Below are 27,247 nucleotides of genomic sequence, written 5' to 3' on the forward strand. Positions count from 1 at the left end.
ATGTTTCTTTTTTTATAGGTACCCCTATGGATTACTTCGGAAACTAGGTGAGTATGTGTGATAGTGAGTGTGATAGTGAGTGTGAATGTATGTTATAAATTTTTTTTACTGTCACGGTGTATGTTGTGTTTATTACGTATTGCTATGGTTGTGGAACTACAAGTGCCAGCGGGCCCATAATGTCCCGCATGCTGGTATTTGTGGTTCTCCAAATTCCAGCATGCGAGGGTGGCTTGCTGGTACATGTTGTTCCACAACTAAAGACAATATTTAACCCTTTCTTTTACACTACACATACACTATCAACTCGGCACCCACAGCCATAGGATGCCGGGGATAGCCCCGGGCTATCAGCCTAGGCCAGGGGTGCCCTGGAGAGGGTGACCCCTTTATTGGGGGGGTCCCCAACTCCCCAGTTATCCCTGGCCTGGGCTGACTAATGGTCATGGCTGATGTTGCGGCTGGGGGGCCCGGTGAAAGGGCACCCCTGGCTGTGGCATCAGTTCCCCGTTAGAAAGGGTCCAGAGCTGGTTTTAAATATATGGGGAACCTCACGCCATTTTTTTTCTCCATATATTTAAAACCAGCTCTGTCCCTACTGCCTGTTGCTGGTTTGTAAATTTAAATTGGAACCCTACACATTTTTTTCCCTGTAAATTTAAGAACCAGGACAGGCTGGCAAGTCCGGGGCTGGTTAGTCTTTTGGGGAGGGACCTCACAGTCATTTTTTTAAGTAAATTAACCCTATTTTAACCATTTACAGAAATAAACATACACAAATCACGATGGTTTGTGTATGTTTCTGACCATCTCGCAGCTCAGGGGGTTGAGAGTTGAATAGTGATTTTGACAGAGAGTTTGCTCCCATCTCACCTGAGCTTGTCATCCTGATTCTTGTCAAATTTGAGAGATGTACAGTCAGGTCCATAAATATTGGGACATTGACAGAATTTTCATATTTTGGCCTCTATTCACCACCACAATGGCTTTGAAATGAAATAAACAAGATGTGCTTTAACTGCAGACTTTCATATTTAATTTGAGGGTAACTACATCAAAATCGGGTGAACGGTGTAGGAATTACAACAGTTTATTTATGTGCCCCCACTTTTTAAGGGGCCAAAAGTAATGGGACTATCAACTCAAAAGCTATTTCATGGACAGGTGTGGGCTGTTCCCTCATTATTTCATTATCAATTAAGCAGGTAAAAGGTCTGGAGTTGATTCTAGGTGTGACATTTGCATTTGGAATCAGTTGCTGTTGACTCTCAATATGAGATCCAAAAGAGCTGTCACTATCAGTGAAGCAAGCCATCATTAGGCTGAAAAATCAAAACAAACCCATCAGAGAGATAGCAAAAACATTAGGTGTGGCCAAATCAACTGTTTGGAACATTCGTAAAAAGAAAGAACGCACCGGAGAGCTCAGCAACACCAAAAGACCCGGGAGACCACGGAAAACGAATGTGGTGGATGACAGAAGAATTATTTCCCTGGTGAAGAAAAACCCCTTCACAACAGTTGGCCAAATCAAGAACACTGTCCAGGAGGTATGTGTATATGTGTCAAAGTCAACAATCAAGAGAAGACTTCACAAGAGTGAATATAGAGGGTTCACCACAAGATGTAAACCATTGGCTCAGAAACAGACCAGATTAGAGTTTGCCAAACAACATCTAAAAAAGCCATTACAGTTCTGGAACAACATCCTATGGACAGATGAGACAAAGATCAACTTGTACCACAGTGATGGGAAGAGAAAAGTATGGAGAAGGAAAGGAACGGCTCATGATCCAAAACATACCACCTCATCAGTGAAGCATGGTGGCGGTAGTGTCATGGTGTGGGCATGAATGGCTGCCAATGGAACTGGTTCCTTTGTATTTATTGATGATGTGACTGCTGACAAAAGCAGCAGAATGAATTCTGAAGTGTTTTGGGCAATATTATATGCTCATATTCAGTCAAATGCTTCAGAACTCATTGGACGGTGCTTCAGTGCAGATGGACAATGACCCGAAGCATACTGCAAAAGCAACCAAAGAGTTTTTTTTGGCTAAAAAGTGGAATGTTATGCAATGGCCAAGTCAATCCCTTGACCTGAATCCGACTGAGCATGCACTTCACTTGATGAAGACAAAACTGAAGGGAAAATGCCACAAGAACAAGCAGGAACTGAAGACATTTGCAGTAGAGGCCTGGCAGAGCATCACCAGGGATGAAACCCAGCATCTGGTGATGTCTATGCGTTCCAGACTTCAGGCTGTAATTGCCTGCAAAGGATTTGCAACAAAGTATTAAAAAGTGAAAGTTAGATTTAGGATTGTTTAGTTTGTCCCATTACTTTTGGCCCCTTAAAAAGTGGGAGGCACATATAGAAACCGTTGTAATTCCTACACGGTTCACCTGATTTGTATGTAATATCCCTCAAATTAAATCTGAAAGTCTGCAGTTAAAGCACATCTTGTTTGTTTGATTTCAAAGCCATTGTTGTGGTGACTAGAGGCCAAAATATGAAAATTCTGTCAATGTCCCAATATTTATGGACCTGACTGTATATTTTAGGTGAAAAGTACTTCCGATGTGGCCCGATGATGATTTGATTTGAGATTGCTAGCTCACTCGAGTTTTACGAGTGAGATGAGAGAAATCTCTCTCTAACTCACCCGACTTTGCCTTTAGTAAATTTGCAAGCAGGAAAAAAATGAATAAATCACCCGAGATGGTCATCTCGACCTATCTCGATTCTTAGCAAAGTTACCCCTAGGGGACTTATGCAGATACAGGGGAGATTCATTAGACTGCTGTTTCGGTTACACAACACCCCTACCACTTTCCAAAAGCTGTGAATAAGCTTTTGAAGCCTCATATAGATTATTCTGCTGTATATATGGTAGATATTGTAATATTCTTTACCCATGGGCATAACTACCATAGGTGCAAAATGCAGCTGCTATGGGGCCCATAGCTGAGCCTACAGTATCATCCTTGTCAAAGTTACATGTGTGATATACATTTTTCCCCATTGCGTCGTACATAAGGGCCTTACAAACTTTTACTATAGGGCTTTCAAATACCTACAGTAGTTATGCCCCAGCCAAGGTAAGGTAATTGTCATGATACATGTTAAGATTAAGACTCTAGTAAATAAGGTAGAGGCAGTAAAGCAGTATTCTACACCTAAAAGCAAAATCCAACTTTGGTGCTGTTCACCTTTTTGGGGGAAATTCACTAGATGGCGCCGACGGAGTGACTCAATTGTTGCTCCATTCAGGTGCACACATTCCCTGGTACTGACATTTCTAGTCGCAGCCCCCCAAGTTGGCGAGCAGAAATGACTGAAAAGTGACCTGTTTAAGTGCGCTAATGGGACTATTCATGGCTGCGACAATGTCCCGTCATTTTGACGGTCTGCTAACTAGTGGTTTATAATGCTTTTTTCTTGTTGGTGGGGCGATTGATTCAGGACAAGCTTGCAGATATTACATACAGATGAATGGTGTTAGTTTATCGCTAGGGATCACTATGGGAAAAACTGTATTTGAATGTTCTGCATCCTGACAATAAATTCCACAATTTTTTTCATAACAAATACTGGGCCTGAGTCAGTCAAGCTTGCGAGCGCTGAGCGCTCACAAGCGGGTCGATGTTGCCCAAATGTGCATGCGCACAACGGAGGCGGCTCCGTCGTGCGCGTGCGCGAGACCCGAATAACGACGGCCAAGCCGACGTTATGGGTCTCACACCAAAGGGGGCGTGCTGTCGATGGTGATGGGAACGCCTAACGTCTGGGGCCGGCCCCAATGACATCACTAATGATGTCAGTGGGAGTGCTTTTGGCTCTGATAGAGCCAAAAGCACTCCAGGGCTTGCGGTACTGAGGCCCTACCGCAAGGGTCTCATCGCAAGCCCAATGGTCGCGATGGTCTTGACCATCGCGACCATCATTTTTGCCGCTCGCTATAGCTGTGGGTGGTCACCAACAGCTATGCAAGCGGCCAGGTGGCCGCTCCAAGAAGTAGGAGGGACGGCCCTGATTCAGAGCGAGCGCTGTCAGAGTGTCCGGCTCTGAATCAGGGCCACTGTTCATTGTGACCATTATCTTGAAAGTGTATGTCTACTTTATGTATATAGTTACATTCTGTACTTACGGTTAGTCACCCAATGCATTTTTTTAAAAACAAGAGTAATTTTTATGCAATTTTGCCTAGTCAAATATTTAATACATGTATTTAATTTTGCTTATAATATGTTGCAAATTATTGGTTTTGAATACACTAAGGGCCTGATTCAGAGCCGTTCGCTATTTGTGGTCGTTCGTTCAAAAACAAGGGGTGGCTATTCAAATGATCCGTTCGCAAATTGCAGTCTGTTCCCACCTCTAAGTCTGAACGAGCGAGCAAAACATACGCTCGTTTATTTGATAAAAACGCCCCCTGGCCGCACGCACCATACGTCATGTCCGCTATTTATTAGATTAATCGAGTACATCGTACAGCGTATGAACTGCTCGCTATTCTTGTGGTTGGTGTTTTCAACCGCTATTTTGCGAGCAGTTCTGAGTTAAAAAAAAGCAAGTGACGTGGTCAATGACGCTGCTGTATTAATTATGCACTCCCTTAAAATGCCCGTTTTGACCTTTAAGCACGCCTGCGTTCGGATCTCCACTCCCCGTTTTCAAGCACCTTCCCCTGTTACCACCCACATACGCCTCATTCTGTCACTCAAAATAGCAGGCCCTCGCTATATTGCGTACCAACGATTTTCGGCCGCACTGACTGGTTCGCGCATGCGTACTAAAAACCGTACGCATGCGCAGATGTGCGAACATCGCTCGGAACGAGCGTACTGCCGCTAGCGAGTGGCTCTGAATGAGGGCCTAAATAGTTATGTAATGGTTTCTGTAACCTTGTTCATAACCCATTCTATGTATAAAAGAAACCTTGAAGAGAATGTTTTATTAATGCATTCCTTGTTCTATTATACAATAAATTAGCAATATTTTGACATGTCAATCCTTCACAATCTTGAACTACTTCTTGAAGAAACTAATTTAAGAGCATTCAAAATTTGATCAAGGGCTACACACCGATAGCAAATAGCGATAGATCCAGATATTTATTGATGCAAGACCTGAACAGAACACAATTTTATGCAGCAGATGCTTTTATTTGTTTGCTATCTGGTACCTTTGTGCAGCCTTTGAATATTTTGTGTATGCAAACTTTTGGATCTGTAACATCGAGGAACCTGTTCTTTGCTAGCTCCACACAAACAGTCAGTTATTGCTGGTGTGTTCTCTTTTTTAAAATTTACTGATAAATAACAGTGGGCCTGATTCAGTAAGGATCGCTATTGCAATTACAATAGCGATTACGCATGCAGTCTTAAGCTGGCCACACATCTACAGATCTGTCCAACCAGCCAACTAGTTGATTGATTGGAATGAAAATTTGGTAAGGTAGGAAAGCAAATGACAATCAGCAATTTGCTCCCAAATGCCGGAAAATGGACAAAAATTGTTGTTTGAACAAATTGTTTAGATCAAACATTTAACAAACTTGTCTGACCATTTTCATCTATTTTCTGGCATTTAGGAGCAAATTGCTGATCATCAGTTACTAACATACGTTACCAGATTTTCATTCCAACCAATCAACTAGTTGGCTGGTTTGACAGATAATCTTTAGATGTGTGGCCAGCTTAACTGTGAAGATATGCTAATGATTGCGATCACAATGCCATACATACACTAACATAAGGACGCCCACTTTACCTTACACACATCCGTAATACTTAGCAAGACTATGAAACCATTGGTAACATCGAGTACAATCGGAGCTTCACGTACACTTGCACAAGGTCTGACTTTACTCAGGAATTGCTAACCTCATCACACGCAGTGCAAGACAAAGTTGTGTATGGCATCGCAGTGGCTAATTTATGCATGCCCCTGTAACGGCGTTCAAACACACTGGCACACCTGAGTTTCACCAACAACCCCCTGTCACCACCCCCAAATGGTACTTCCTGTCAATCACTCTGCGATGGGTCTGAGTAGTCACTGTGATCGCAGTCCCAATCGCAGTGGAGTCTTTCCCGCATGCGCACTGCGATGCATGCACAGTACACAACAATCGCCCAATTGCGTGCGTAATTGCAGTTGCAATTGGTATTGAATCAGGCCCAGTGTTCTATAGATTTTTACCCCCTCACCTGTTATTCCATTCCTCAGGTACTGTTCAACTATTCCAGACAGTCTCACTCACTTGAACTATATGTGTATGAAATGTGCAAGGCCTGGAAGGATGCCTTTGTCTATTCAAGTTTGTCATCAAAGCACACAGCTGGTCCTAATGATATTGAGAAAATATATAACATCTGTACATGCAGTTCAGTCTACATGAGGAAGTATGATAGACTCACTTTGTTTGATGATTCATAATGCTTGACAACAGAAAGTGCTAATAATTAGTGGTACATAAAGGGACACCACCTTCCAAAACATTTTCGTTGGTGTGCAAAGTAAATAATACACAAATTATTATCTTGTGTCTACTTACAAATCTTGGTTTCACACAAGGTGATACATTTTGAAACATGAAATCTGGAAACAAGGCATTGTAAATGGCTGTGTATGAAATCCTAAATACATTCACATCCTGCAGCTTATACGTTGATTAGTGATTAACGAATGTTAACAATATACTCTGTGCTCCCACTCTATGTAGTCCAGCTCAATGAACAAGTGCAGCAAATCATATTCTACACCCATTCCACTGTGCATTTGATTGATCATTTACATCAGTGAGCATTATCAAGCTTGATCAAGTGATAACTATTGTACATTCAGAGAAATAATTTGGTATTGCCTAAAGCAACCAATCACATGTTAGTTTATATTTTTTAACCGGCACAAAAAAAAGATGGTATCTGATTGGTTTTATGTGCAAAACAACTTTGTTTCTCTGAAACTATTTTCATAAATGTACCTCATTGAGGGCCTTATTTAGAATCCAACATAATTGCAAGTTGCCTTTTTTAACCGGATTTTGCTACTCAGTTTGCGTCCAACATTGACTAAGGCCTTGTATCATGATCTAGTATTATAAATTGGGGATGGGTATGAGATGCCGACAGCTAAATAGCCGCCAGTTCAAATGCCAACACCGGAAGCCTGATCACTGAATATCCTGACTAGGGCAGGTAAGTACCCTAACCCTCCCCTCTCCCCCCGTAACCCTCCCTTAGTAGTGCCTAACCCTTATCTACCTGTGGAGTGCCTAACCCTAACCTTCCCGGGGGGTGCCTAACCCTGACCTCCCATCCCCGTAACCTAACCCTAACTCTCCACGGGGGGTGCCTAACCCTAAGTTCCCCCAGAGGTGCTTAAACCTAACCCTCCCACCCCTGTGGCTAATGCTAATACTTACCGGTGTCTGGACATTGGGGATTCCGGCGTTCGGGATGCCCACGCCGGTATCTTGATGTCCTTTGGGATATCTGCGTTGGCATTATGCCAGGTGGTGGGATTCTGGCTTCGTTATTTTGGTTGCTGGCATCCAGTCTTCTGGCAATTTGACTACATCCCCATAAATTGACCCACTTTAGACTTTTTCTTACTTTTTTCCTATGAACTTCAAATCTGTACATAGGACATAAATATGACATGAATATTGAACAAAATATTAAACAAAGCCCATACAGTGCTAACACTAATATGAATAAAAAAACTTAGACCTGTATAGCTGTTATGCCATGTTGCTTAGGTGATAATTAATACACTTTTATTTTGCCAACAGATGAATGTGTTGAACAAGAAGTTCATTTCTAGCTCTTAGATGCTCCTGGATTCTGATCATGGTCAACGTCAGGCAACTCTTGTGTTAAATAGGCAAGCATGTATTTTGGCACATGTGAATGTTAAGCGTCCAGAATTAAGAAACTTAGAAAATAACACAACAGGAAAACTGAACACACATCATAATTGTAATCTTTTCATTGGGATAGTTGTGGCATTTTACTTTCATTGTCAATAAAATCATATAACAAAATACAATTATGGTTTCCAAATGGTGATGCGTTTGGCCCTTTGGGTTGAAAGATCATGTTGGTTGATTAAAACTCTTTGCACCTGGAAGAACTTTGAAAGCATTTAGCATCAAATACCACCAGAATTCAAAAAGGTTTGAAATCAACATTGATATTCTTTAACACATCAGTGCACCCAATGTATGCTTAACCTCTCCTCAAGCTTTTCTTTCCCTTAAAAAAATATTTTGTTTAGAAAACACTATGATATGAGGGCGATAGACTATTTGGTTTCTTCTATGTAGATGCTGTTAAATTAATGCATATAAATAATTTGTTTCTTCTCATATTTTCCCCACTTATTCTGTAACGCTAAGCATCAGACAGTTAGTTCCATCACCAAAATCACACATGGAGTGTCGAGTCCCTATGTATTTCATTTCTTAAGACAAATTGTGCCTCCAATTCAGTTTTTGCTTTTGGGCTCAGGGGGAGGAAAGCTGTGTTTTCACTGGTGCTTTCCTCAGACTGTACATTGGCCATTTCCAAGTCCTCTGACTTTCTTCTTGCATTGGTCAGAATTCGTATCTGCTCTTGAACAGTTTCAAGCAATATTTTTACTTCCGTTTGCTCTGCTATAAGACAGTTGCTAGGTGCAATGTTCACCTTCACAAGTTCACTGGAATAGGAGTTTTTACATAGTTTGATGCCCGACGTGTCAGAAACACTCTGCATTTGCATGCAGGCATCATCTAGCCCCACAGAGGGTATAATAGGAATGGAGCTAGCCCTAGACATTGAAACACTGATGCAGTCCTTTTGATCCTTGTTATTAAAGTAGGATTGTGTTTCTTTTGATCGCAGTTGCATATTTATTGAATTATTTTGTGGGCGATTCAAATCAGAGTCGGAACACCTGAGGGAAAAAAAAACAGAAATATGGTTCAGTTTACACATCAAAAAAACTCAATATTAGCTAAATCTGTAGCATCTACCTTTGCTTTTCCAAAACATTAATTTAGTTAATAGAGTGAAGAATTAGTCACACACAAGAGAAAAATAGTGTTCCTGAAATGAAAAGTAATTTGATTGTTTAAATTACACCTTAAATATGACAAAGGACAAAAAACTATGAGCACACAAGACTGATGGACAGCAAAACAATAATCAAAAACTTCTACTCAAGTTGCATTAAAAATTTCTGCTTCTTAACTGCAAGATATCACTAGTGCAGTGTAGATCTAGAAGAGTTGGCTTAAGGCTGCAGCAAACAGTAGACTACATACATAATTTGTTACATTTCAAACAACAACAACAACAACCAAATACCACTTTTATCAAACAAGCAGTAAAAGCTTAAGGGAAGGTAGAAAGGCAAAAACTTGTTCATAACTTTTAACACTACCAAAATGCATGGCTTCCAGTTGTGGCCAAACAAAGTTGTTAAGTAATTTTCATAGAATGGTAAAGCACTAAATGAGTCACCATATAATGATTATATTTAAAAAAAATATAATATATATTATATACACACATCCCACACATTATTTTGGCGCTGGTATAAAGACCGTCGGCATCCCGCATGCTGGGATGCCGACTACATCCCATTATTTCATAGCAGTTACAGCCTGCTATACAGTTCAGATTAGAGCCTAATTTATGCAATATGTTAAAGTTAAGTACATGATTTAAATGCAGCCTTTTTATTTGTGAAGTACTGAACATAATGCCTATTTTATTTTCAAGGAACACTAAAAACAGATTTCCTTTTGCACAGAGCAAGATCAATGAGATAGAGGGATCAAGAAGGAACATATAAAGTACATTTGAGCTTGATCTGTTGAGAGCTGCATGTCCTTTTCCACATTGCACACTGAATTTTTGACCAGTTCAGATCTAGCAGTCCCCATATTTCCTCACTCTACTGACTAACAAAAGCCTTAAGTAAAGCTAAACTGAGGAGCAGAAACAAACTGAAAGGTTTATGTCTAATGCTAGTGGAATATAGGTGCAGACTGTGCAGTGGCACACATTTAATGCAGTGCTGATGAGTTGCTTACAGCACCATACAAGTGCCACCTTATGGTGTTTGTCTCATAAAGGGCAAGATGCACCAATGAGAAAAATGTGGCCAAACCCCAAATATGCAGGTTTTGACCACTTTTCTCATATGCACAGGGGCGCCGAGAGGGGGGGGAGCGGGTACAGATTACCCGGGCCCGGGCTTCCTGAGGGGCCCGGTGGGGGCCCGGGTCTGGCGCCACTCCCCCCCTCTCCCAGCAGCCCAGCACACAGCGTGTGCTGAGCCGCAGTTGGAGACTGCTCGTGGTTGCTGAGCAGCAGCTGCAGCAGTCTCCTATGCCTGTGTGGGGGAGCAATCACACTGATCACGCCCCCCTGGCTTTGCGCCGGGCTGAGGGGACTCAGAGCACCCCCTCTCCCCAGCACACAGCGCCACTTAGCGGCGCTGCAAATCTTTTTTTTTTTTTTTCTCGGCAAGGGGGCGTGGCCACACCTCCCGCGATTAGGCCACGCTCCATATTACCAGGGCCCGCCACGGCTCTTGGCGGGCCTGCATATGCACCAAGCCCGGTTGCGGTGGGTAACGTCGTCTTCCTGATGGCATTACCCGTAGAAGCCTATGGGCTTCTTTCCGCAGAGTGCTGATAGAGGGAACCATTCGGATCCCTCCCAGCACCCACCACGGCATGCGCAGAAGGACGCTAGAGGGGCGTCTGGGTCATAGACCCGGAAGTCTCTCCACTGCAAATGATCGCTCTTACAAAACAGAGCGATCCTTTGTGGTGATCATAATGCATACCGGCATTACCAACGCCGGCATTCATGTGATGACCAGCGTAATGCATCCCAACCATAACCATACAAACATGCTCCATCTGTATTTTTTTTCATCTCCTTTGTACTGAATTTACTTCTGGGCTCTGACATTATTATGAACTATATCGTAATAGTTGGTAAGGGATCTGCTAATTTTAGACAGTCTTTCATTAATTTATTCTAAGAACATTTATTTTCACCTCAAGGTGACCTCCTTTTCGCTTTATTGTGTTTCTGTGCTTCAAAACTGCACTTTCATCCATCTAAATCAAACATCTGACATTTGTTAATCCACCAACGTTGCACAGGATGGGTTATTTCATAGAATATGTATCTCTAGAAAAAGAATGACAGCTAGATATGGAAATCACATACTTATTGTAAAAAAAATGCTTAGCATAAACAGGAAACTGTACTGATGAAAACCACAAAAATAAGGGAAATATGAATAAAGAGCGACACTAGCTAAAAATGGATGAGGGAGTGGGTGGTTTATCTGCATTGCTCTTATATGAAACATACATATAAAACACTATCTGTATAGTCCTATCATAAACACATGGCTAAGCCTTAATGCTTTCCATATTTGGTAACAACTTGCTGAATATACTGTATTGCAATGAGAACAGCTGCTATCTAAATAATGTTCAATCAAAACACCTCCCACTCAATCAAATGTGAACTCTGACATCCTCATTTTGCAGTCACTCTCTCATACAGTGACGTGACTGGCATAGAAACACATCATTTGTTTAAAGCTCTCATTAGATACTGGACTTTCCACTGCATAATTAGCAGTGTACTAAGTGTTAAACTGTTATTAAGTCTACTCTTTAACCTCAAAGCTGTCAGATCCCATAACAAATAATGAAGCCTGGCAGCTCTGCAATAAAAGCCTAGCTTGTCAGGTGTGATAAGAACAGAGACAGATGGAACACAATTGTACAAGTTGAAATATCTAAACAATTAAAAATTCCAATCTAGACATTTGGTTCTTGGTTGGAAGTAGTGCAGACTTTTTTTATGATTCTGAACAGGTTTCCATCAGATGCCTGTATGACAAGCTAAACAGCATACCGAAGAAGATGTACATATGGTTCTACAGAAGGTACTTTACAAAGCTAAAAAAAGGTAACATTTAGTTAACTTTATACTGTATAATGTGTAAAAAAAACCAGTGCATTTTGTCATTAATTATATTATTTCTTTATTGAAATACTCTACAATGTCATTTAACTTAACGTGTAGCCTACAGGAAAAATAAGGTGAAACGACTAGGGGGTTTAATTGTCAAGAAGCAAACTATTAAAATCAAACATTTTCCCAGCAGTTTTTAAAACAGCAATGTTATCAGGAGCCAACCTTGCTGGATTTTGCCTTTAAAAACATTGCCATTTTATAACCGCTGGCAAAATTACCGAAAATTGATTATTTTGGTAAATCTTTGTGTGATAAATAAGCCCTTGGGTCCACAGAACCACGTAAAAATGTGTATGCATGCATTATAATGTAATTAGATGCTTTATGAGAACTACTATGCAAGCACACCTTAATTTATTTGTTTTTTTTTTTTTTAATAGGCTCTCTAGCCCTATTAAAGGTGACAATTTAACCTGCCCCATCTTGATAAAATGTTTAGCAGCCAGGTATGGAACCAGTGCAGCATTTGAAGAGTCTGCCCTCTTTCAAGCAAAACCAAGGGCCTGATTCAGACCCGCTCGCGAGTGCATAGTGCTCGTAAGCGGGTCGATGGTCAGCCAGTGTGCACGCATGGTGTGCGCAATGCACGTGCGTGAGCACCGGAGCGAGTGAGAACTTCACTCGCACCGGGGATCGCTACAAAACAGGGCGGCTGTCGATGTTGATCAACAGTTCGCCCCGTTTTGTAGGCGGGGAGGGGGGGTGGCTGGACAAATTGAGGCATTCCCGAAGGAACACCTGCCGTTTGTGGGCGGCCCTACTGACATCATTCGTGATGTCAGTAGTGAACTTCCTGCTCTATTAAAGCAGGACGTTCACTCGGGCTTGCGGGACCCGAGACCCTGCCACGAGGGTCTCGTCCCAAGCCCGATGGTCACGATAATCGCGACAATCGCCAGGCCGCTCGCAAAAGCTGTGGGTGGTCACCCACAGCTATGCGAGCGGCCTGGAGGCGGATTTGAAAAAAAAATCTGCACTGATTCAGAGCAAACGCTCGCAAATAGCGAGTGCCTCTGAATCAGGCCCCAAATCCCAGTAAAATGGTGGTTCATTGTGACAGAGACATTTCTTTTAAAATGGATTAAAGCTCTGCACAGTAAGGAGTATATTTCCTAAAGTGAGAGTTTTTAGAAGTGGAGATGTTGCCCATAGCAACTAATCAGATTCTGCTTAACATTTAACTAGCACCTTCTAGAATATAATAGCTAGAATCTAATTGGTTGCTATGGGCAACATCTCCTATTCTAAAACTCTTACTTTAGTAAATTTACCTCTAAGTGTGAATAGAGAAATCAAATATAATGTTTTGGATTTTAAGTGGAAACATAGCCAACAATATACTGTAGTTTTTTTTCCATAATATCTTGGTATGTGTTGTGCATTGGCATGCAGACATTTTGGGATAGATGTACTAAGCCTTGGATAGAGAGCAAGTGGAGAAAGATAAAGTACCAAGCAATCAGCTCCTGTCATTTTACAGGCTCTCTCTGCAGGATGTATTACACATCAAATTTTGGATGCTGTACATCCCACCACTTATCAGTTGCATACCAGCGTTATTAACGCCGGTATGTACCTAGAATTGCAATTAAAATAGCAAAGGACAGCCTTACTGAAAAGAGCTGTCCTTTTCGAGGAGGAAACTTCTGGGTTTACGACCCAGAAGTTCCTTTGACATCCTTATGTGCATGTGTCGTATGATGCACATGCCTCGGGGAACACTGGGAGGAATCCGATTGGCACAATGTGAGGAGAAGCCCATATGCTTTTAATGGGCAATACCATCTATAGATAGCATTGGTCACTGGGACCAAACTTTGTAAAATAATGCATTCAAGAGCTTGGGACATACAGTGTGTGGAAGCAGAAACCTGTAGTTTTGGGATTTTGGGCCACATTTTCCCTTTAGTACATGCTGCCTTGTGTTTGATGGTTAGGAGCTGATTGGTTGGTACTTTATATCTATCCACTTTATCTCTCTCAGAGGCTTAGCACATCTACCACTGTGTCTGAAAACCATTTTCACAACACTATCAGGATAATACAAAATGCCATTGAGTGAATGTGTTCTAATTTATGGACCTTGAATAGAATGTCTAGTGATTTTAGCTTTAAAGCCAAATACTCACCCTGTAAGGGTGTACTTGATAAATGATAGCTAGCAGCTGATTGGATGCTAAGGGAACCTTCTCCACTTGTCCTCTTTAGAAGGTTTGATACATCTTCCCCAAAATGTCTTATAATTACCATTACACTTACAGTATCTTGGTCAATATGAGGTACTGTAGTTAGATAAATGAAGCATCCAATTGGCAATTCAGACTGCAGCAGAATTCAACTAGTGAGAGAACTGGTAAAAGGTTATTATGCTTAAATTGGCCACTAAAGTTATCTTTGATGAACACTGGGCCTGATTCAGAGATGTACAGTACATTATTCCGATGTTTACACAGTTGAGTGATTATCGGCCATCTGCGCATGAGTTGCACTGTGCATGCATCCAAGTACATTACCATAGACGCTCGCATCGACTTTTCATTCACAAAGTTATTGACAGTTATGGGCCATTTGGGGAAGGTATCATGGCACTGCGGCAAAAAACACAGACGTGTCCTGGAAATTTTTTTGGCGTGCATCTGCGATCCTGTACACTGATAAAGTGGTTCCAATGTCTGTCTTCAGGCAGCCAGTTTGCGTAACCAAAGGACTACTCAAACGGTCAATTATCAAATGGTCTGCAATGGTGGCTGCATATTTGTATGCAGTTGTTTGGATAGCGATAACACTGATGTGCATCTCAATACATTTCCCGGCATAGAAACATTTGCATATTTTTACACATCCGCTGCGTATGAGATCGCAGCTGCGATTGCATTAGCGTACATCTCTGAATCAGGCATAGTGTTGCTAGGGAACAAAAGACTTTCTGTATGATAGTAAAAAACAGAATGAGCTCTTTTATTAGCAGCTAAACCTGAAAAGTGAAAACTCTGACTAATGTATCAAACTGTACTACTGATTGTGTGTATGTGTGTAATGCAGTCAGGAAGACGGTGGTCGAAATGCTGACAGCCGGCTTCCCGACTGTCTAATCTTAGCATGGGTCTAATGACAGGCATCCAAATCCCAACGCCTGTCATCAGTGGCGGTTCTAGGGGTGGCCTAACAGGGCCGTCGCCCGGAGCGCCAGCCCCTAGAGGGCGCAACTGAGTCCCAAGGAGAGAAGAAAATAAAAATCCGCTGCAGGGAGGCTCCATTTGCCGGGTGCCCGCTGGTATTTGTTATCAGCGGGCACCCGGCTCCCTCCCTGCAGCAGCCGAAAGCCGGAGCTCACTTCTGAGCTCTGGCTTCCGGCTCCCATATAGAGCACTATGGGAGGGACATCATGGCGTCTCTCCCATAGATCCGAGGAGCTGGAGCTCATTCCTGAGCTCCGGCTCCTGCAGAGGGCACTATGGGAGGGACGTCATGACGTCTCTCCCATAGATCCGTGGTGGAGCCGCGGTTGGACCGGATGGCAGCGGATGTAGGAGCGGGGAAGGTAAGTATTGTGTTTGTACTTTAATTTAATTTTTTTTTCAGAAGGGAGGCATGGGGGTATGGCTATAGGGGGGATTACTATAGCGGCATTACTACTGGGGGCATGGCTATAGGGGGCATTACTACTGCGGGCATGGCTATAGGGGGGCATTACTACTGGGGGCATGGCTATAGGGGGCCATTACTACTGGGGGCATGGCTATAAGGGGCATGGCTATATGGGGCATTACTACTGGGGGCATGGCTACAGGGGGGCATTACTACTGCGGCATGGCTACAGTGGGGAATTACTACTGGGGGCACAGCTACAGGGGGGCATTACTACTGGGGGCACGGCTACAGGGGGGCATTACTACTGGGGGCACAGCTACAGGGGGCATTACTACTGGAGGCATTACAACAGGGGGCATTAATATAGGGGGCACTTCTATAGGGGGCATTACTACTGGAGGGACTGCTATAGAGGGCATTACTACTGGGGGCACGACTATAGGGGGGCATTACTACTGGGGGCATTACAACAGGGGGCATTAATATAGGGGCACTTCTATATGGGGCATTACTACTGGAGGGACTGCTATAGAGGGCATTACTACTGGGGCATTACAAGTGTGGGCACTACTATAGGGGGTATTACTACTTTGGACATTACTATAGGGGGCATTCCTACTGTGGGCACTACTATAGTGGGCATTACTACTGTGTGCACTACTATTGGGGCATTACCAATGGGGGCACAACTATAGGGGACATTACCAATGGGGGCATTAAAATTGTGGGCATTACCAATGGGGGCACTACTAATGAGGGCACTGCATGGGGGGCAACACTACCGGGGCCATTGTGTAAGGGGCACCACTACTGTTGGCATTGTATTAGGGGCACTACTACTGTGGGCCTTGTGTATAAGGGGCACTAATTTGGGCATTGTGTAAAAGGGGCACCACTGTGGGTCATAACATGAATAAGGGACTACTTTATGGCATAATTTGAATTGGGGATAATGTATTATAATTGGAATTACTGTGTGTGGCACAATGTATTATGCAGGGCATTACTGCGTGTGGCATAATTTATAATACAGGGCATTACTGCATGTGGCATAATGTGTTATACAGGTTATTACTGCGTATTTTATAATATGTTATACAGGGCATTACTGCATGTGGCATAATGTGTTATAAAGGCCATTACTGCATGTGGCATAATGTGTTATAGAGACCATTACTGTGTGTGGGATACTGTGTTATAAAGGTCATTACTGTATGTGGCATAATGTGTTATAAAGGGCATTACTGCGTGTGGCATAATGTGTTATAAAGGGCATTACTGTGTAAGACATACTGTGTAAGGCGCATTACTGCACATGGCAATTATTCGCCATGAGGGGAGAGCTTGGGGGAAGCCCAGCACCTTCGTAAGTGCTGGGCATGCCCCACAGTGCGATAAAATGGGGGTGTTCCGCAAGGACACGCCCCCTTTCCGGAAGTGTGCACAGAGGAACGCAACTGGGAACTTTCGCCCTGAGCTCCACAATGTCTAGAACCGGCCCTGCCTGTCATTTTATCCATGCCAGGAGCCCGACGCCCGGCATACCGATCGAAGGTAAGCCAGGTGCAAGGTAAGCCAGGGCGCGGACAGCTGCGGGGGGTGGAGCGGGTTAGGTTAGGGGCTCCCAGGGGGGATTTAGGGTTAGGCACCCCCCCTGGGAGGGTTAGGATAGGGGAAGGGGGGTTAGGGTTAGGCACCCCCAGGGAGAGGTTAGAGTCAGGCACCCCCCAGTAGACTTAGGTTTAGGCTGCGGGGAAAGGGGGGGTTAGGTTCAGGCACTTAGAGGGGGGTTAGGGTTAGGAACTAGGGAGGGGGGTTAGGGTTAGGCACCAATAAAGGAGGGTTACGGTTAGGGAAGTGGGGTTAGGTTAGTTAGTACTTACCTTTCCAGCTGTTGGGTTCTTCACTGGTGCCGGTTTTCCGGTGTTGGGATTTGAAACGATTTCATACCGATCCCGTGTGTGTGTGTTTGCAGTCCATACAAAATTAAGCAAACATAATTTTGAAATAACAAACTTGTACAAGTCATCTAAAATTTGCTCTGTCTATTATACAGACCATCTACATTTAAAAAAAGCTGAGGCATTTCTAGGAGCCTTTCCCTGATTTGTGTTAAAAACGTCAGGATTTTAAATAATGGGAATTTCTGGACACATTGTTGGTCTACTAATCTAACCTACTAATATATTTGTATAATAATTAGCCAAAGACAAGCAGTTACTGTATCTCCTATACTATTGATACATGTTTTTTACTTTTTCAAAACAAATGACATTTCCCTGCAAAAATGGGATGTACAGTAGTAAAAGGCTACTAAGGTGGAACATGTTTGTGCTGGCACTTCTAGTCTATTTGTGTATTTCAAGTAAGCAGGAACACTTTGTACTCGTCAAGCGATGAAAAAACATGAAAATAATAGGACAGGTCATTCCTTTGTTGTTTTGGTTGGCCGTTGTTTGTCGAATAGAGAGTTACATTTTGTATGATTCTCAAATATTGTGTAGGTTGCAATCCAAGATAAAGTCTAATATAATTTTATGTATATGTACTCTGTATAGTATATATGTATTATAACTTCATATATTCAGATGAAGCCAGTTGTATATTAATCTATGTTAATTAAAAAGTTAATGTCAAAAATATACTTCATAGGCCCTGAGTTGTATGCAGTAAATGAAAACACATGTGGCTAACCAGCGCCATAACTACAGTTACCGGCGCCTAGTGCAGGCCACACCCCCTCTGCATGATGTCACACGGAGGAGGCAGGGCCACCTACCACCAGTATACATATCATACTTGCCAATATCCTTTTAGCCTTTTCTGGGAGGGAGGCAGCCAGGTCGGCTTAGCAGGGGGGCAGGGCCAGCAAAAGGGGGCATGACCGGGATGGCATATGGTGTTTGAGGGTGGGGCTATGGGCGGAGCCATATATTCACATCATTTTGGCCCCGCCCCTGCTACACAATGCAGAGATTTCCGGCATTGTGGAGCAGGGGGCGGGGTCATGATTACGCGATTCAGTGAGAATCGCGTCATCAGCCCCCCCGCTGCAGGTGTTTTGGGTGGTATTGCGGGGGAGACTAGAGGGGCCGGGAGGCATGCTTACTTTTCCGGGAGGTCGGGAGCAGCACCCAATTTTCAGGAGGCTCCCGACCAAATCGGGAGAGTAGGCATGTATGATAAAAATGCAATACCCGGAGCATGCTCCGGGGGCTGTAAGGGTAGTGTTGGGCAAAGCTAAAGCGTCCTAAGGACACTCCAGGTGGGACTGCTACATAGATTCTGTCAGCAGGGTGCCATTCCAGGCCCTTTGCTAGCCAGAAGCAGGGACCGTGGGTGAGCAGCGGTGTCACCCACAGAGCCCTGCTCTCTGTGCAGACGCATCACTCGCACACCCCTAGTTATGACCCTGTGGCTAGCAAGATCTTTCTACCTTCAGAAATGTCTCACTATTCTACAATGGCAGGGATCATTTTCTCATTTGAGACAAATTTATATATTTGTTGTAAACACACCAGGCCACCTGATTTAGCATTGGATGTCAAAAATACATCCAGAACATATATGAAGTCTTCACAATGGTGTTTGTAAATATCCTGAAATAGTTTAAACTTCAATTTAAGGTATAGATGCATCTGAGGTGCTAAGATGCCACCAAAGCAAAGATGCGAGTCGTCACATTTTCAAGTAGGCAGTACTACTGTATCTGTAACTAATCAGATCACTTTAATGTTCATAGTAGCAATATATTGTGTACTGTAGGCAATGATCTGTGGAGATCTATATGGTAACCCCTAGATTGTAAGCTCCTAGGAGCAGGGTCCTCCTCCCCACTGTCTCTCAGCCTTCTATAACAGCCTTCACCTTCAGAGCTGTACTGTGTATAGAGAATTGTGTTGTTAATTGTTACTTGTGTTCTGTTTATATTTTGGTTACTGTATTGTAATGTACTGTTCTGTGTACCCTTTACTGTATGTACGGCGCTGCGGACCACTTGTGGCGCCCTATAAATAAAATGTAACAATAATAATAATAATAATAATAATAATAATAATAATAATATCCACTTAAGTACTTGTTTAAGTAAGATAGCAGTGCATGTGACAGATGTAGAGTCACAATGTGGGGAGGGGAATGGAAGTATAGACCCCCATACACCTAATGACAAATCGCCAGATCCTACAATGGGATCAGAAACTCCAATCCACAGGTTGGAAATGTCAACCAGCGTCCATCGATATTCCGCAATCCATCAGAGGTTTGGTGAAATTCTTCATGTTAAATTTCATTGATGTGCTAAATCAATGAAATCCAACATGTTGAATTTCACCAATCCTACAATTGCGGGTTACAGGATTGCAGGAAAGCAGCAATCCGTCGGTAGTGTATGGGCCTCTTAAGGTTGTAGTCATAGACTGTTATCAATGTGTCTTAATTGGCAATTAAGTTCATACTTTCCACTTATTTAAGTAGAAATAAAGAATATGACTGTTGTTCCCTTTTTATCTGCTGAGTGCTGTATATGTAATCAAAACTGCCAAAGACTGAAATGGTGGTGATGGTGGTATGGGTGGGTGTGTAGGAAACTAAAAACAATATAAATATATATAACTATATATATATATATATATATATATATATATATATATATTGAGATGTGCAATACAGTTTGTCTTATTCTATTCATGAAACAAATAGGACATTCTTCGTTATGGTAAAAGGAGAATGTTACGGTCAGTATAGACTTGTTTGTTTTTTAGATCTTAAAGCAAAAATGTGACAAAGTAGCAATACTAAAGTAAATAAAAATGTATATATTCAAATGTGCAGGAATATTTATAATTCTTACTGCTCTCAGATTTAAGCTGCCATGAAATATGTTTTAGGCATTATGTTTTTTTATGTTAAAAATTCTTATTGAAACAACAGACAGATTTTTCTGTATATGGATGATGTGTTCTGAGTTGTCCATAGGGGTAATTCAAGTCTTAATGATGTGTCATTTTAATGTGCGCTTCTACACATCACCTTAAGTTATGGTACCCAACATCATTCCTTTATGGGGTGTGAAAGAATATGTGTGATGTTGTTAGCTGCAAGGTGCTGGCACTAAACTGCCCCCTTAGGAGGGAATCCAATTGTGGGTGGCAAATTTAAAAAACCCTGCAGGGTTTTTTCCTGTAGCCGCAGGGTTTTGGTATTCAGTTAGGGGACTAAAAATGGGATGCAGTAATTTCTTGCATCTCCAGAGCAAGTCTGATGTTTCCTAAAATAGTTAATTTTAGGAAAAATGAGTGGGGCTTGCTCTGGCGGCATCCCCTCTGAGGACTAATTAAGCTACTGGAAGTTTCCAATTAGCTTAATTAGTTCTTAATTATTCACCTTCTGAAGCGGTGTCTTCTGCAGCAGGGTGAGCATATGCGTGTGTGTGAGTGTTTGTAAGTGTGTATGAGTGAGTGTGTGTGTCTCTGAATCCATTCCAGCTGCTCTTGATTGGCTGCCAGTCTGCGAGCTGTGATTGGCTCATGAAAGGCGCTATATATTTGAAATTCCACCAGGTCTGTTACTAGCTGGCTGCCGATGCATATCTGGACCACTGCCACCTGGGCCCCTGCTCTTTCTGGACCAGTTGAAGAAACCAGGTAGCTATGATTAGAGTGCATGGCCCCACCCCCTACCTTTCCTCCCTGGGGCTTTTCGCAGTTCAGCAGAAGTGCTGCAGGACCCGCTGGCCACTCCTTCTCCATGGCGAGTAGACAGCTGTGAGCATGTGTCTTTGCAGACTCAAGCAAATGACCCAGCCAGCACAGAGCACCACACATATCAGGGTTGGCTGCCCTGCTTCACAGTGGCAGGCCTCTCCCTAGGGACCAGCCAGCCTACTACTGGGCTCAAAGAGGACTGCACATATCAGCCATCTTCTTCCTGCTGACCTGTTCATCTGAGTCACTGCTTGTGCCGCCTCCCCTCACAAGACTGCCCTGGCTCCCTGCTCAGTTTTTACAGGAGGAAAAAAAACAGGTACTTTGGGGCACTGTGTGTACTGGGGGCTAAGATGGGGGCTCTTTTTGTACTTGGGGTTAATATATGGGTGCTATGTGTCCTGGGGAGGTAATATGGATATGTTGTGTGTACTGGGGGTTAATATAGGTGCTGTGTGTACTGAGGGTTAATATATGGGTGCTGTGTGTACAGGGGGGTAATATGGATGTGCTGTGAGTACTGGGGGTTAATATTGGGGTGCAGTATGTACTTGGGACAATATGTTGGCACTTTGTGTGCTGGAATAAAATGGGAGCACTGTGTACTGTGTACTGGGGATAATATGGAGGTGCTCTGTGTACTGGGGCTAATATGGAGGTATAATGGTGGAGGTCACTGTGTATACTGAAAGGTATTATGGAGTTGCTGTGCATACTGAGTGGTATTATGGAGGGTGCTGTGCGTTGTACTAAGGGGTACTATGGAAGCACTGTGTACACTGCAGTGTAATTAGAGGGTGATGTGTACAATTGAGAGATAAGGCTATAAGACAGCAAAATTAGAGGGTTTTAGGCAACATGAAGCTAGACCAACCACATGCATATTATTCACTGTCTGGGGTAGTGATATGATCAGGGACGTAACTACAATGGGGACCGGGGGCATAAAATGAATAACTGCTGAGGAAATAAGGGCCTGATTCAGAGGTGGATGCAATGCTAATGTTTTGCGCAGTTGGGTACATTTTTGTGGACTGAGCATGCGTCAGTCGTGGTGCACACAAGCCAACTTACCAACCGAGGTTGCAGTGAGGACATGGACACAGAGTGACTGACAGACAGGGAGCATTTGCAGGAGTTTTTAGGGGGTAGCAAGTGAAAGTAAATGCAGGCATGTTGTGACCGTTTATGAGAGTGTGGATATATATATATATATATATATTCTCAAAGGTAAAAATAAATAGGGCGCACAGATAGTGTAGTATGTTAAAAGCACAATGGTTTACTTAGGATTATTCACATGTACATCAGAAAAGTAAAAAACTGGCACATAAGGCGCAAACAAGCCTGTTTGTATAAAGTACCGTGGGTAAGTTTTCAAACCAGGAACCAGCTTCTGTTCTCTACTGGACACGCTGTCTAAATAGCAGGCTGGTTTGCATTGGTGATGTTGGATGCAGAGGAATTATGTTTTTGTCTGCACTGCACATGTATCGCAATGAGGTGCTCTGTGTACTGGGGGGTAATATGGAGGTGCTCTGTGTACTGGGGATAATTTGGAGGTGCTCTGTGTATGGGGGTAATATGGAGGTGCTTTGTGTATGTGGGTAATATGGAGGTGCACTGTGTATGGGGATAATATGGAGGTGCTCTGTGTACTGGGGATAATATGCAGGTGCTCTGTGTATGGGAGTAATATGGAAGTACCCTGTGTGCTGGGGGTAATATGGAGGTGCTCTGTGTACTGGGGCTAATATGGAGGTTCTATGTGTACTGGGGGATAATATGGAGGTGCTCTGAGTATGGGGGTTATCTGGAGGTGCACTGTGTACTGGTGGGTACTGCATCGTACTAAGGGGTACTATGGAAGCACTGTGTACACTGCAGTCTTGTGATATTCCATGCTGCAGTAATTCTCGTGGACACAGCTCTTTTCAACACCTATCTGCAATCAAGAAACTGTGGTTGCCCACCGGCATTATCCAGCCAACTATATCCTCTGGACACTGAATATTTCCATCCCTGCTGACGAGTCAGGCTCATCTGGAAGCCGGTCAGGGAAATGGACTTAGTCCCACTACCGCACTGCCTGGAGGCATACGGAGCATGAGACAAGACTTTCCTTAAGGTCACCGGCTAACATCTCAGTCCTTTCTACACAAGACATTCAGCTGGAGCTGCGAGAGAGACTGAACGGGGTTCCGATCACTGCTACACAAGGACCCCAGGATTACAAAAAGGACAGGTACCTAAATTAGCCGCTCCCCACTGGTCGGGCTGAGCGCACCAACATCCAGGCACAAAAGGGTGCCTATTCCTCATATATCTTAACAACAAGGCACAGTAGCCCGCAGGTAATATTACCGATTTGAAAGAACATTTCACATCTCTGGAGATAGATTATCTAACATTCGGCCATACCTAGGGAATACGCACTACTTGCTGCATGTCCTGCTATTAACCATATACATTGTAAGGTTGTTATTTTAATTATATTTCTTGATGTCTATTGTTGACACAAATAATGTGACTTTTATATAAATAAATGTTATGTATTCTTCCTCTTGACGGTCGATACTGTATATATTAATTGCTACCTCCAGCCTCTGCGACTGTTTTTTATTCGATTGTACTTGAGTCTGGAGAGAGTTTTCAACTCTCTGAGTGCCTAGGTTCCCTGTTTTCTTATATATATATATATATATATATATATTTATATATTATATATATATATATATATATATATATATTAGGGGTGAGCGGGTTCGGATTTCTGAAATCCGAACCCCCCCGAGACCCCCCGATCCGAGTCCGATCCGAGTCAGGCTCGACTTTTCCCGCCTGACTCGGATCTGAAATCGAGGCAAAACGTCATCATCCCGCCTTCCGGGTCTAGCGGGTTTTGGATCCTATATAAGGTACCCGCGTCGGTGCCATATTCTCACTCGGCTGTGGACAGTGAAGAGGGAGGGTGGGAGTTAGGGCTGGCTGGGCTGTGTAGTGTAGTGTAGTGTAGTGCAGTGTAGTGTTGTGCTGTGCTGTGCTGCGCTGTGCTGCTATTGTCCATAGGGGCTGTGTCCACTCCTTTAAAGTCCATAGGGGCTGGCTGGACTGTGTTGTGCAGTCAGTTGTCCATAGGGGCTGTGGCCGCTCCAAAGTTCTGTGTATTGTCCCAGTCCTAAAGGGGTGCTGTAGTGTTGTCCAGGGGGTGTTCTGTCCATCTGGAGTGCTCCCCCCAAGTGCAAAAATTTTTTTTTTTTCTGTGTTTGTGAATTGTGTGCCCTGTGGCTGCACGTGCATCAACAAAGGAGCAGCGTCAAGCGTGCGCCTGTGTCCCATAAGTAAAAGGCCGGCTGGCTTGTCCGTTAAAGGGTGCTGTAACCCCCAAAGGGCACTCCAAACAAAATAAAAATATATATTTTTTTGTGTTTGTGAATTGTGTGCGCAGTAGCCGCACATGCATCAACAAAGTAGTGCCAAGCGTGCGCCTGTGTCCCATAAATTAAGGACAGGCTGGATTGACCGCTAAGGGGTGCTGTAACCCCCAAAGGGCACTCCAAACAAAAAAAAAAAAAATTCTGTGTTTGTGAATTGTGTGCACTGTGGCTGCACGTGCATCAACGAAGGAGCAGCGCCAAGCGTGCGCCTGTGTCCCATAAGTAAAAGGCCAGCTGGCTTGTCCGTTAAAGGGTGCTGTGACCCCCAAAGGGCACTCCAAACAAAATAAAAAAATATTTTCTGTGTTTGTGAATTGTGTGGGCTGTAGCTGCACATGCATCAACAAAGGAGCAGCACCAAGCGTGCGCCTGTGTCCCATAAGTAAAGGGCCGGCTGGCTCATTTCTTAAAGGGTGGTGTAACCCACAAAGTGCACTAGTCTCCAACAAAAATAAAAAATTATTTTCTGTGTTTGTGTGTGCCTTAGCCGCACATATATATCAATATAACATAAATGGAGGACCAAACTTTCTCCGATAAAAATAAAATAGGGAAAGATCAAGAACCACTTCCTCCTAGTGCTGAAGCTGCTGCCACTAGTCATGACATAGAGGATAACATGCCATCAACGTCGTCTTCCAAGGCCGATGCCCAATGTCATAGTAGAGAGGGCACATACAATCCCAAATGACTAAGTTCAGGAAAATGACCTTGAAAAAAACATTTAAATCATCTGAAGAGAAACGTAAACTTGCCAATATGCCATTTACGACACGGAGTGGCAAGGAACGGCGAAGGTCTTTCCATATGTTCATGACTAGTGATTCAGCTTCACATGATGATGGAAGCCCTCCTCCCGCTAAAAAAATCAAACGAGTTAAGCTGGCAAAAGCACAAATCCCCAAGGAGAGTCCAAGAGTGGTGGCGGTTGCGATTCCTAACCTTCCCAGCACTGGATGGGAAGAGGTGGCTCTTTCCACCGTTTGCACACCCCCTGCAAGTGCTGAAAGGAGCACCCACAGTCCACTTGCTGATATGCAAATTGAAGATGTCACTGTTGAAGTACAACAGGATGAGAATACTGCTGTAGCTGGCACTGAGGAGGAAGTTGGTGAGGAGGATTCTGATGGTGATGTGGTTTGTTTAAATCAGGCTCCGGGGGAGACAGTTGTTGTCCGTGGGATGAAAAAGCCCATCACGGTCATGCCTGGGCAGAAGACCAAACATTCCACCTCTTTGGTATGGCAATATTTCTATCCAAATCCGGACAACAACTGTCTTGCCATATGTAAAGGTGAAATAAGTAGGGGTAGGGATGTTAACCACCTAGGAACATCCTCCCTTATACGGCACCTGCAGCGCGTTCATAAAAAGTTACTGTCAAGTTCAGAAACTTTGGCTAAGACCGTAAGCAGTCCAGGGACACCTAAATCCCTTTTTCCTGTTTTATCCAAGGAATCAGTGGATGAGGAGGATGAGGACAACATCTTGCCTCTGTAGAGCCAGTTTGTGCAGGGACACATTAATTGCCAACTTGTTTGGAGGGGGCCCAAATGAACCTATCATTTCAGCCACAGTCATGTAGCAGACCCTGGCGCTGAAATTATTGGTTTGTTAAAGTGTGCATGTCCTATTTATACAACATAAGGGTGGGTGGGAGGGCCCAAGGACAATTCCATCTTGCACCTCTTGTTTTTCTTTGCAGTATGTACTGTTTGGGGCCTAGTTTTTCAAACTGCCATCCTGTCTGCCACTGCAGTGTCACTCCTAGATGGGCCATGTGTTTGTGCCGCCCAATCGTGTCGCTTAGCATAGTCATCCAGCTACCTCGGTGCAATCTTTTGGCCATAAAAACAATATTGTGAGGTGTGAGGTGTTCAGAATAGACTGGAAATGAGTGGAAATGAAGGTTATTGAGGTTAATAATTGCATAGGAGCAGAAAAACCCACAAATTCTGTGATTTAAGCTGTTTTTATGCTTTTTTAAAAAAAAATACAGATCCAAAACACAAAACCCAGAACCCAAAACACGGAAGGGTGGTTTTGGCAAAACCAATTCAGATCCAAAACACGAAGAAAGATCCAGATCCAAAACACGAAAAGTGGCCGGTGCACACCCCAAATATATATATATATATATATATATTCTCCAAGGTAAAAATAAATAGGGGGCACAGATAGTGTAGTACAGGTTGAGTCTCCCATATCCAAATATTTCAAAATACGGAATATTTTTAGCATGACTGAGAAAGTGAAACCTTTGCTTTCTGAAGGTTCAATGTACACAAACTTTGTTTAAAGCACAAAATTATTAAAATACTATATAAAATAACCTTCAGGCTGTATGTATAGGGTGTTTATGAAACAAATTAATTTCATGTATGTACACAAACATAGGCAAACGCAGGTGGGGTTTCCGTCTGCCGTCTGCCGTCTGCCTGGAAA

At 43.2% G+C, this 27,247-nt stretch overlaps 1 protein-coding gene across 3 annotated transcripts in view; it reads right to left on the reverse strand.

The window, feature by feature from the left end:
• Positions 1-7,976: 7,976 nt before the first annotated feature.
• NRG3 (neuregulin 3) overlaps positions 7,977-27,247 on the reverse strand; it is a 944,800-nt gene continuing 925,529 nt past the window's right edge. For all 3 annotated transcript variants that reach the window (XM_088463066.1, XM_088463067.1, XM_088463065.1), the window contains one exon: positions 7,977-8,947. In XM_088463066.1, the coding sequence (XP_088319192.1) occupies positions 8,437-8,947 (511 nt within the window). In that variant the 3' untranslated portion in view covers positions 7,977-8,436. The remainder of the gene's footprint in view (positions 8,948-27,247) is intronic.

The sequence above is a fragment of the Taudactylus pleione genome, unplaced genomic scaffold, assembly GCF_031769625.1.
Source record: "Taudactylus pleione unplaced genomic scaffold, aTauple2 ptg001314l, whole genome shotgun sequence".
Lineage (NCBI taxonomy): Eukaryota > Metazoa > Chordata > Amphibia > Anura > Myobatrachidae > Taudactylus > Taudactylus pleione.